At 36.0% G+C, this 13,377-nt stretch overlaps 1 protein-coding gene across 1 annotated transcript in view; it reads right to left on the bottom strand.

The window, feature by feature from the left end:
* HDAC9 (histone deacetylase 9) overlaps positions 1–13,377 on the bottom strand; it is a 452,635-nt gene that overhangs the window by 126,894 nt on the left and 312,364 nt on the right. The window contains exons 17-18 of the mRNA XM_071560871.1: positions 7,477–7,597; positions 2,082–2,131 (exon numbers count right to left, since the gene is read on the bottom strand). Coding sequence (XP_071416972.1) covers positions 2,082–2,131; positions 7,477–7,597 — 171 coding nt within the window. The remainder of the gene's footprint in view (positions 1–2,081; positions 2,132–7,476; positions 7,598–13,377) is intronic.

Genomic DNA, 13,377 nt, shown 5'->3' with positions numbered 1-13,377 from the left:
ACAATCCTCAATTAAGTTCAAAGTTACTAAGTAGCAATATTTCTTCTTTCTTTCCACTATCATTTCTGAAAGTAAACTTAAGAATTGCTTTCCACATAGTTTGAAGCAGCTTACATTCCCAGAACTCATCTTAACCAATCGACTGCTAAATGTCACTGAAAGACCTCCTAATCTGATTATTTACCTTGAAAAAGGTCATAACCCATTCCTTTAAAAGAGCCCCACAGCAAGCCTGACAGTAATAATATGTAGAAAGACAAACCAACTAGAAAAAAAATACATAAAAGATCAGTTTCTACGATATGTTCTTTAAACCAATTTCCATAAATTTAAATAAGAAATAAAGCATCCACAGTAGGGGGGAAAAAACAAAACAAAAAAAAAAAAGGTGAGGATGAACTGAAATGCTAAAAAAAAATCAAGTTATACTGACCAATTCTTACTTGTGTTAGTTTTAGAATAGACAACTACTGTCATTAGTAGAAGAATTTCAAAGTACATCTCTAGTCATGAGTTCTTAATATCACAGTAACTTGTTTCATAGAAAAATCTTATCCTATAATTTTCAGAGAATGACATAGTCCTGTTTACTATTCAAGGCCCTCAAATAGATTTTTTTTTCAAGACATATTTACTCAGGAGCCCCAATATTCTTTCTTAACTTTATTAATCTCTTGTTCACTTTTTAATGCAACAACAGTATGAGAAATTATGTTTTTATACACCAGTGTGTGCATATATGCATGCATGAGTGAATATGTGCATACAGTAGTTTACAGAGGTGCATGTGGGCACATTTGTCTACATGTCAGCGTGTAATGTTAGCTAAATCACATACAGAAATGACACCCAAGTTTCCAAATTAGTAAGTCATCAACTTCCAAATTTTAGGCAGAATCTTTAGCAAGCTAAGCCCACAGTGAGGGAGTTGGAACAGTTACCACTTCCTGATTCTTTTATTCTAAACACATAGTGTAAAAATCCTCAAAAATTACTAAATACTGAAAGCTAAAATGCATTTTTTTTCTTCTTTTTGGGTGTGTTGAAACCTTACAAAATGAGTATTTCTCATTTAGGGTATCTCATAATAAACCTGCCCTGTATAAACATACTAGTATGGTAGGAAATGTGAAGAATAAAAGTAAGTAAAACTGTAGAAAACTGCATTGAAAGTTAACCTCCTGAGATTATGGCTTTATCTCTGCTCAGAATATTCAGAGAGATACTCAGAGAATTCACTCAGAAACAGCGAAAGGGAATATCAGCCAGCCAGCCCATTGATATCTAGAATTCTGATTGTTTCAATTTAATATTGATGACATCAGTAAATAATGGACCCAGTTGGACCAAAAGCATAGAATACTTTTGTGTGAAAAAAGTCATGTATGTGAAAAATTATTTCTCCCTGGCATTATCTTCACTAGAATTTAATAGGACCGTGATACCAACATCTGTAGAAATTCTAGATGTTTTGCAACAATTGAGGTTCATTCTTTTACCTAGCGTTGCAACGTATTTTTGTCTGCAGATTTTTGTCCACTGTGTCCAATACTCACAAGCTGATACTTCAGGATGAATCTATTTCAAAACAGGATGCAAAAATGTTCACAGAATTTATTACTTTAACAATGCTTAAGTTACTAGCTAGCAGCCAGTGAGCCCTTTTCATGCTAAATGTTAGTTTTGGTAATTTTATTGTCCTTTCTGCGAAATGTGAAACTATATTTACTTTTCAACAGTACACAAAACAGCTTCTCCAAATCTCATTGTGCTGTATCAATTGCTCCCATATTACTTTCCTCAAGAACAGAGCTCATGTAAAAAAACCTCAAAGTAGGACAACTAAGAAATGGGTACATTTACACAAAATGTATTCCTATCTAACTGTTCCAAATGCTTATTGTAATGTGCTGTCTTCTATTTTTGAAAACACAGTGTGATAACAGCTCAGGTTTCATCTTTACATTTTTTTATCAGCTTCTAAAGACTTGGAACTGATAATGCAATAGTGCTAAAGAATTAATAAATGAACACTTCTGTTGTGTGCTGTCCCTCTTGTGAAAAAACAAACATCTACTTACCCCAAGTCCCCCACAAGGCAACAAGGAAAAGAGTTTTTGAGACACGTTTCCTATATATTAAAGAAAAAAAAAAGAAACAATAAGCAACATTTATTAAAAAGACATTTAACTACTGGAACAGTATTTCCTTACACTTTACAGTAATTCAGATTTCAGTATTAAACTACGAAAATGGCATATAGTAGTATAAAAAATAATAATAGTACTTAGAAATCAAATCAGACATGGGAAATTTAAGTTACTGTTATGCAACAGTGACAAATCTAAGGATTGTTAAGCAATAGATTCAAAGGAATATAATGACCAAATCTCCATAGGAAGTCAGTCTGAACTAGGGTGACTAATAATCCCAATATCTGTAGCTGATAAGAAGCTTGTCTAAGCAGTCATGTCAGCTTCTTCTCTAGCCAATGGAGTGAGCCTGACACCTCTTTCCAGCCTAGATGACAGATGGGATGAATCATGCTTGAGAAGTACCTGTTTCTTTTCACTGACAACTGAGAGAATCTCATTAAGCTTACATGAAACTGATAACTAATTTCTTAACTTTGTCCCTCCAAAAGAGTTTCTCCTTTGAAAAATGCAGCCTTAGTCTTCCTATCTGTGTAAAAAAGCATCAATGAATATATTAATATTTTGAAAATACTTAACATGAAATACTAGTTGTTTCAGTCTTATTCAGTGAATACATTATACTAAAGGGAACAAAAACTTAAAAGTTTTAGAATCTAATTTTTAGCTAATTCTACTCTATACATTAGTTAGTATAGAGTTTATCTTATTATTTATACTCAATTTTTAATTTTTTTTTTCAATTTTTTTTTTACTACTAAACTAACTGTTTATCTTGATAAGGACAATATGAAAACCGGGTGAGGATCTCAGGATTTGATGCAGTTCCTATCCCAGTATGATATCTGGTCTGAAGACAGCCGTGGAAGAGAACATAAGCTTTTCCCCTGCCACATCACAGAACTGGCTTTTTAACTTTGCCATCTGGAGGAAACATTAGATGTGAATCACGGGAGTTAACCTAGAGGAGCCACCCATTGTTGTGGCAGGGACAAATTCTGCAGTTTCTCATGTTTAGCAGGTGACAATGAAATGCATAAAGACAATTATAAGCATCATCTTTGAAGTGCAAGACACCAGACTGCAAGGTCTGAGACTAAGAAAGTACTTTACACTTTGAGTAAAATCCAAGATGCATTTTTAACCAGCTAGAGGCCTTTGATCAGTTTGCACAGTGGGCGAGAGAAGACAAACAAAACCTCCTGTGGAGCTACCAGGGGAAATGCAGGTGCAGCAGCTATGCAGAATATTCTCATACTGAGTTCTAATGGCCCCAGACAAGGAAGAAAATGTTGGCTGCAGGAGATTGTCAGAGTAGAGGTACAAGTTGGAGTTTCCAGATCTCTTGCTAAGCAGGTCCAGGGACCAATTTTCCACTTTTTACTAGGGGGAAGGTGAAAAAGTCCTGAGCAGATAACTAAAAAACTAGTGCCGTTAAAGTGCCAGGAGACGTTAACAGAAACATAAGATGTAATTTGAGGTAACAGAAAGCATTTTTAGATTATCAAATGACTAGAACTTTTTTCTTAAATTCAGTTTCAGAATTGGGACATAGGAGAGAACAGATGTATTGTTATTTATCTCCCTGCAGATGGGCACATTGTGCATGGTAAATACTATTACAAACAACAAACAAAGTAAAACCAGAAAAGCAGATGGTTAGGAGGAACACTAAAATCAATCAATCAGTAGTACTAAAATAGAGGAAACAAGCACATAAGCTTTCAGTGTCTCAAGAAACTTTCCTGGATATTTGCTTCATATTGCATGATAGTTTAAAAAAAAAAAGCAGTTAACAGACTCTGCAGAACAAGAAAAACATTGATGTTTCATGAAAAGAACAGTAGAGAAAGGTTGTACTAAGAGACAGTGAGACCATCATTTAGCTAGCCTCACAAAAGGGAAAGAGCTCACAACACTCTGCCAGAAATTAAAATCAATAGCATAAAGCTACCCTGAAAATGAATTGAAGAATTTCCCATGATGTTTGAAGTTGATGTCCCAAAAGATACTGAAGATATTGGGATACTTCAAGTAAGGTAGAAGACAAATTTTAAATAATCAAACATTTTTGGCTTTGCACTAGGGCAGTTTGTAATCACCAGCAAACCACTTGAGATTCAGTACAACAATTTACTGATAGAGCTAGAAGTGATCCAAGATTTTTATTCTTAAATATCAGTGCAGAAAGGCAGTAGAAGCTGGTTTGTCAATTAGGTGCTGAGGCACCCATAACTGTCTGAGGTCGGGCCCTTACAGAAGTCAAGTAAGCTGCTTAGGATGTTGATAAGTCTGTACTGAGAGTCTGATGAACAAGAAAATTTATAGGCAAAAGACTCACTTTCAAAAAAAAAAAAAAAGTGTGTCACTTTTTAACCTGTTTATTCTCAGTATCATCCCTCAAGAACAAAGCCACTTCTTCTAAGTGTTTAATTCTTCACTAACTTGAAATTGCAATTGCATGGATACTTTCTGAATGCATCTTTTAGTTGTACTTTCAATACTGACTCACTGTCAGGAATATGTTGACAGTATATTTCTCACTTTTAAAAAATTTTAATAATTGGAAACTTGACTTTTAGTAATATTTCCTTAATGACAGTTGGAAAGGGAAAAAGGAATCAAATTTTTAGAACTGCTTACTGTTCTGCCCTTGAACTTACTCAAAGATTGTATTCTGTCACATGAAACCATAATGTGATGTGACACATAGTCTGCATATTACTATCCTTCGTGTCAAGACAATGGTAGTGCAACATGTTGCTTAACACAACACACTATAATACATCAGTCAAAAGCTTAACTACACAATAGTGTAGAAGTTGAAGTGATCAGCTGGAACAGCTGCATTTGTAGACCCTGATGCAGGGAAAATAAAACCAAACATTGAAGCAAGTTTATACTTGTAAACCTTTAGGAATAGGTGGACAATAACTGTGTGCCTAATTCTCACTGGTATCAGTAGTTTATAGTAATTTTGTTTTGCAATCTTCCAGAACATTTTTTTCCTTGAACACGGAAACACTGAAATAGGCATTTATGGACAAGTGGCACATTTCTAGCCATAGTCATACTTAAATTTTATTCCTTCAAGTGTTTCTTTTCTATTTGAAAGGTACAGAAGATGCTTGTTAGGAAAAAATTTAAAAAAGGAGCTTCAGACAAAGCAAATGCACACCTTTGAACAGGGAACAAACTGTTTTATGGAGCCTGAACTGAGAACAAACGGTGCCTCTGTCTTGTTGAATGGGTAGAGGAATAAGGAAAGGAATGGTTAGGTCCTCCTTTTCCTTAGGATGTAAAGCCATCATTTGATGGAAGTATTTCTGTAGAAAACAAAATGTACTTTCATTGAAATAGATATATTTTCAGAGGTGATGTTACTGATGACATTTTTTAAGAGAAACCTTTTCTTTAGATTTTTCTCCTTGGTACACATAAATTTCTGTACTATAATAAGATGTTAATTTTAAGGTCAGGATTGGCTAGGTTCAATCACACTGAAATGGGGACAACAAAAGGTGGAACAGTTACACTGCATTTTGGAAAAAATATAAGAGACAATTAAGTTCCTTGATCCAAGAGTCTAAAAGCCTACATGATTAGAGCTTCCAGCCAAGAAACTGGCACATGCAAATGCATGTGGGAAGGGTGCTTTATTGACTGTTGTCTTGGTAAAAGGCCATGTGAGATCCAGCAAGAAAACATACTAGAAATAGAGACAGAAAAGGGCATTGAGCCAAGGATGCACTCAGAATACATTCTAAGACTGTGATCTTGATATAAACTTAGTCAGTAAATGTTTGGAAGACTAAGTGTCTAATAAAAAGGACAAAGAGTGTCAAGGAAAGAACTATGGGCAAAGAAATGTTTTTCTAAGGTAGGGTAAACAAAGCTCTCTGCATTCTTTGTACTGCAACAGAAACATAGTTAGGGAACCTGGGTCCATTCCTTTTCTCACCTTTTATCAGCAACTGCACACCGCATCCCAGATGCTGGTCAACCACTGAGATCCAAAATTGGAACAATATTTTATATCAATGTATGTTATATTAAATAATGTGAAAAATAAAATAAAATTAATCAAACCAATACAATTTAAATGAAATGCTTGACTGTATCAAAAAGGAACATGGTGACAATGTTGATGAAGTCAAATCAAAATGTTACCAAATTGTAATTTTGCAAAAATTTGGAGCTGTTTCTTGGAAACACCTGTTTTTGATTTTTTTTAAACAAGGATTTCCTACCTTAGAAATTCAAGCTCCTGAGAATCTATTATATTGTAAGTATTTTCCAGTTTTGAAGTTGCCTTGGCTAAGCAGATGTACTTATGTAACATTGTGATCAAGAAATTTTTCTTATCTACTCTTATGACTTACAGAACAAACTTAGTCTGCCTTACAGAAGAAACACTTAGGTTCCAAGATAATTGCTATGTATTACTGGCATTGTGGCAGCAATTTCATTTGTTGGTTAGTGTTATTTTTGTTTGGGTTGGATTTCATTACATTTAGGAAAAACTCCAGATCTTAGAAAAATAGTTATAAAAATAAATGAGAATTAGAATGTTGCACCCAGCGTGCAGAGACATAAAGGGAAGGATTTCACTCACAAAATATAACCAAAACACATTAGTTTTTTTGTATGTTTCTGACAAGTAGATCTCCTTCATGCTACACTCATGGTAGAGTTCAATTTAATCCTACTTTTATAGTATAAAAGGCATACACTGAGCGTTGGCTATGCATGAAGATACTTGACCTGAAAAACCTGTCAGTTTTCTGCTAATCTGTACATTCATAGTGGCATTTAATACTTCAATATGTTTCCCCTTCTATTATTCAGAATGATATCATATACTGCATAATGTGAAAACATTAAAATAAAGTTAACTTATTAGCAAGGTAATCTGCACTCAACATGGCTGAAATAATTGAAATAAAGCAAATGAGAAGAGCAAACAAGCAATTCTGACAAGCAAGTGTATCTGAAATTCCTCTTTTCAAATCAAAGAACACAAGATAGAAAACTGTGTTCAAAATTGCCATTGACTTCCGATGGAGAAAAAATTACAATAAAGGGTTAACACTGATGATTTTTGAAGCACATTAGGAGAAACGTCTATCACTGCTTATGAACCCGTGCATTTTGCTAAACTATATTTGGCTTCCATTGTAACATTCTCCCTACACATAGCAATGCATTTGGAAAAAGTGAATTTTTGTCACACTGCTTGCCAAGTGTTTTAAACTGACACCAGCTATGACTAATGACAGTGCTGGAATGTGCTGTTCTCAGTAGAATAGAGGCCTGTACAGACCTAGGAGTTTCCTGGGGTCCAGCTTCTGTCTGTTCAGGGGACTGGTGCCATACAGCAGTGAATGATGTTCAGAGTGAACCAGCTGTATTTCCTCCAGACTGGCTTTTCGACCTCGAATTCGCTGAAAGAAAACAGCAGAGGGCTAGAATATTCCACTGACAATATTTAGGGAGAAGAGGGGGAAAAAAAAGTAAAGGTCCGAAATAACATTTAGTATGATTAATAATGGGTTGAAATTGCGTCATGCAGGAATGTGACACTGATTTGTTTATTAAAGTAATGCTATATGAAAAACAAATGCGTGTGTGCTTTATCACAAAGTGCCTCATTTCAGTCTTAGCAGAGTTGACTTAATACAGTGATTCACATACAAGAAAAAGAGTCTGCCTCTTTTTTTAAATAACACATTAAGAGATACAAACAAAAAGGTAAAATATATCTTAAGTAAGAAATCTGGCTAGAAAAAATCTAATTTAGAGAGTGAAAAATTATTCACACCTGTAAGCTGCAGATGTGTTTGGAATGAGGATTAATGTTTTTTGCATTATTACTAGTACTTGTGATTTATGCTGGTAAGAAGAACAGGATCAGAGTGAGGAGAGACAAGGAGATGAAGAAAATTAAATTTAAATGCTTTAATAAAATATTTCTTTATATTTTAAGGTTTTAAATGTATGATTAGTATCCCAGGGTAATTTTTGCTGTTACACATGCTGACTCACTTGCTTCCTTACATTTTTGTAAGTGAAGTGTGTTTCTTTAATTGTTTCTCCAGCCTGTACTCACCCGATGTAAATCAGCGTTAAAGAATCTGTGATGTTTCTCTACAAATCCATTGAAATGTAATCAGTTTAGGAAGGAAGGAGAATAGGGAGGAAAAGATAAAACTAACACTTTCAACATCTGTTGCGTGTATGTATTTGGAGTTACAGCTTGTCATAGATATATTTATTTCTCTGCTTGTGCTAGTGCTGCACAGCCTTTGCAGAGACAGCAACGTGAATCAGATTTTGCTCATGATTAGGCATAATAAACAGCACTGTCAACAAAGTTCTGGTCCCAAGATCATCTTTCCTGTTGATACTGGATAAAGTGGAGAGAAAACAGTTTGGTTTTAAGGTCTTGGACTCTATTTGCAGATCTGGTCCTTAGGAACACCTAGGGAAAAACCTCTCTCAGCTTAGACTGTGGATTTGTCCAACTGTCAAGGTCTACAGATAAACAGACACACAAGTTATCTAAATAGACCACCCTATTTTCAATCAGACTAATTAACCTCTTACAGGAATGCCATTTAATTCTAGTTTTATTAGGGGATATGTTGTAATTCTTATTTATCCAACACCTTAACATACACACTGGAAAGCACCAACCTCTGCACAAAGAGAAGAAAGCAGGATATATGAAAGAGAATGTGCACTACAGAAGAAAGGAGCTGCCTGGGGTCAGAAGAACCATGCACAATTTACATTGAGTTAAACAGTGGCCATTTTTTCTGACTAATCAGGGAAAATATCCTAAGAGTTAGAGCTAGATGACTGTAGAACAAGCTCCCCCTCAGGGAAATGGTGGAAGCCCTATTTCTTGCAGTGTTTAAAACTTGACCAGACGCAGCAGTGGAAAGAATATTTTAGGGTATGATCCAAGAACTAAATGACTTAATAAACCCTTTTTCATCTCTAATTTCTTCAAGCCTCTCCCAGTCTCACATGAGAATTTGTAGCAGTGCACTCACATCCTTTTAACACACAGTTGCACAATCAAAATCAGCACATTATGTTACTTCATGGAGTCAGTAAACTCTGTAATGGTTCTTCTGGGTCAGATAAAATATTTTTCTTCACAAGTGAGTTGACTGGTAACATTTATTCCTTCATCCATTCTAATTAAGATCTATGTTTCCAACAAGCTGCTTTAAAATCTATATACCCAATTCTCCACAGAAAAACTGGGAAGGGAGACTGGCTTTTAGGGCAAATAAAATAAATGTGTAAGAAAAGTAAGTAGGCATTTTATGAAGGTCACATCAAAGAACCTTGAGCAAATACTCACTCTCTGGTCATATATTTTCTACAAGTTATGCAAAAACTCTGAGAGATGTTTCAGAGTTAATTGTCTGGCTTTTTTTTTTTTTAAAGTGCTCTTAAATGCCATATTCTTTTAACTATAAAAACCCACAGTTATCCATAATTCTTACAATGGAGTGATGTATGATATCTGGTCTGGAAGTGGTCTCTCAAAATGTTTTGCCAACAACCTATCCACTATGCAATATCACCAGCCAGCTTCTCTAGGGCAGAAACACATCATGCAGAAACAGGTTTGGTGCAGAAATCAAGTAGCACTGAATGGGACATCCCACTCCAGGCAGTTCTTAACAGTGAGGTTCCAGGAGTATAGCCCTAAGCTGAGCTGCCAGGGTAGGCAGAGCCCAGAGCTCCTCTTTCTCCATAGCTTCTCCAGCTCTGACCTTCAGCATCGACAGGTACATTTACACTCTAGATGGTAGGATGAAAGGGAAAGGTAAACACTGCACATGTCTGTGAGGTTTCTGCATTCCCATCTCCTCATTTAGTGTTCCTTTCATACCATCCTTGCAGTATCGCTGCTTGTCAAATCATTTTCATGAAAGTTACAATCACAGCTACCTAAGGCTCTATACAGAGGTAAAAATGTTGCATTAAAAATTACCAGCAATAAGTTCTAAGGATAGTTCTTCTCACACAGTGAGATTTAGCAGATCTACACAAGCACATGTCCTAAGTCTATTGCCAGGGTCTGGAGTCCTGTAACTTCAGTTTAGCAAAGTGACTGTTTCTAGCTCTCACTAGCATGAGTTATCAGATAATGGAACATATGCCTTTGTATAACTTTACACATACACTTCTAGTCACATATTTTTAGTGTTGAAGTGTCTTTCTTAATTTTCATTGACCATAGTAGTATCAGAACCATAAAATACAGAAGAAAATTGGCATAAAGCCAATGAAAAAGGAGAAATAGCACAGAACATATGAACATATGATTTTTTTCATTAAAGGGAAGTTGAACACTACATCCACCCATCTACTACATCTTTAGTGGAAGGCAAGTCATCCTTTTCTAATATGTATGACAATTTATTTGTTGGCTTTGTCCTCTGATATATGCAGTTTCCTCATCAACAGAGATATTTATGCATCTCAGGAGGGTAAAATACTTGCACATGAGTGCTTCGAAAATCAGTCTAGAACTAGAAAGCTACTCTCCCCACAACAGGAAAATGCTTTCACCTTTCACAGAATTTAAGGTCAAAGAGGACTGTCTAGTTGGTCTTCTGTTTAAAATAGACCATTAACATTTCACACAGATAACCTCTATTAAACTGAAAATTTTGGTTAGATTTTCAACAGACTAAACTCATGCACAGAGATTCAAAAAGACAAAGGTGATGCTGCCTGTTTCTCTCTGCTGAACTATCAGGAATTGTTGACATAGATTAAGGAACATTTCTCACCGGAGTCTCTCAGTGTCCATTGCCTGAACTACAGCTATTTGGAAGGAAATTCCCTTAGGTTATCAAGTTTGTAAACAAGGTCTTCAGATTGTTTCCTGCCTTTCTGAGATTTCTCATGGTTGTTAAATTCTCTCTTGTTTTGAAAAATACTCACAGGTAGCATGTCTTTTGCCAGTCAGTATACCCACATGGCTTGTTCTCTCTCCATCATGTGGGAATTGCAATCATACCTCTGGCATGCATGTACTCACATAGAGATGCATTTACTCGCTCCATGTATTTTGGTCCTCCAGGGCCTAACCTGAATATGTTGCACATTAAAAATTTTTACTCTTAAAAAAAAGACTTAACTTTTCCTGTGTTATTTAATCTTTAGTGGTAAATTGAGGTACAAAGGGTGGAATTTTTTCATATATTTCAGTCTATGTGATCTGGCAGTCTCAAATTTAAATTCTTTCCTTCTCTCCACTTTGCTCCATAAGATGTGGACACCAGGAGGTGTAAGATGCCTCCCTAATCCAAAAAACGATCAAAACTGAAATCAAATCCCAAGCTGAAAAGAAAAATGCTGTTGGACTACAGGAAGGAGAGGTGGGGGCACATAGTGAGACCATGTCTACGTTTTTCTTTTCTGAAACTGTGCTGTTTACTGTAGCCTAATGTCAGTCATGTGTGCATAAATTACAGCCCTAAAGGAGTTATGTAAATACTTCCTCACCCTAGAACAAGTGGAAAGTAGACACCACTACCAAAACATAACTCAGTCTATTTTTGTCCCAGAGGTAGAGCGGCATTGCTCTTTACCAAGGAAAAACTGCAAACAAGCATTTCAGTAAATATACACAAAACTTTTAAACTAATGCAAAGATACTGTGTCTGAATTTCATTTTTCCTATATATCTATACACCAGAGCTATAAAAAAGGTCACTATGGGCATGACTGTGGATGTGTGTGTGTGAATTACTTCACTCTCCTGCCCTGGACTCAGTCAGAAGACTGTGTCTCAAATCTGTCTCTCCAGTGTGGCAATGGTATGAATGTGTTTCTCCCTCATCATGAGGAAGCTGATGAGGGAAATTAATCTGTGTATTTGGAAGAATATGACTAAAAAAAATAATCTGAAAGCTATATATAGTTTCTCGATTTAGGAGAAGTCCTCGAAACTGTTCTTTGAATAACTAGAGCTCAAACATCTACGCCTAGAAAGACAAAATACAGTCTGAAGAAGCAAGTCTTCTTGGCTTTGTCTGCAGCAGTAAACTAAACAGTGCCAGGAAACATTCCCAGGCAGAGAAACACAATCATCTGTATTATTAAATTGCTAAAGTGGTCCTTCACACCGTTTTGGCTGAGCTGCAGCTAACACTCTTCCAAACAACTCCCAGACATGTTTTGGTCACTGGCATGGGCCAGGAAGCATTCCTGGTAGTTTGAACATGGGCCTTTCCATGCCAGATGGCTGCAGGGGTGGAGAACAGTCTCGGGCACATTTTATTTTTCAGTCAAGAGAAGGTTTGAGTAGCCTATTCAAACCTTTTTATGATTTTACCAAGTTATACTTTAAAAATACAATGGGGTAAATATGAGCAATATATATAGGCAAAATATAAAGATAACAGATTAATCTTAGATTAATCTACCTAAATTAATCTATGAATTGCAGCAGTCATGGTGTCAGCCTAGTATATATTACTTTCATCATCCTATACCCAGTTAGAGATGACGGATCTCTGTATACTCAGCCGGATACCTCTCTTTTGCCAAAGACCTGAGTCGTGTGAGAGGAGTTAATCCACACCACATGATTTAGGAAGCACATATAGCTCCCTGCTATAGATAAGAAAGATTGTATAGATACAGGTTGTTCATTTTCATAAGGGTTTCTTGTTAGATTAAGAAAATAGGGAGGGCCCCCTGGCACAAGCCTGTGCGTAAGGATACACACATTTCAAGGTAACAAGATCTGAGCTACCTCTGACTGAACTACCTTTGATCCTAAAACTCCTCATCAGACAAAGAGCAGGACTGCAGCCTCCTATGGGACTACTGATTTAGTAAGAGAATCAAAAAGAAGGTTCACAGTTACTGCAGAGGATTTCCTAAGAAGCTGTTGCATGTTGTTGTTCCTAAACTGCCCTTTAGACTTGGTGTATGAGGCAGTGCACATGGCAAAACTTGAACAGTGATCTCCCCACTCCTTCTGACAAAAACTGGTAAATTTTACTGAGAAATTGTATTAGAAATACTAATGTCCATGAGGGGGCATTCAGAATTCAGCAGAAGAGAGTGCAGTTGCCCATGATGCTTTGACTATGCATCCTCAGTGTGGTATATACCATAATGCAGCTTAATGATGGCCTTTTATATCTTGGATAATGCGGTAACTGGTTCTTTAGTGACATGA

Source organism: Pithys albifrons, chromosome 7, assembly GCF_047495875.1.
Source record: "Pithys albifrons albifrons isolate INPA30051 chromosome 7, PitAlb_v1, whole genome shotgun sequence".
Taxonomy (NCBI): Eukaryota; Metazoa; Chordata; class Aves; order Passeriformes; family Thamnophilidae; genus Pithys; species Pithys albifrons.
This window is presented reverse-complemented; position numbering and strand designations above follow the sequence as displayed.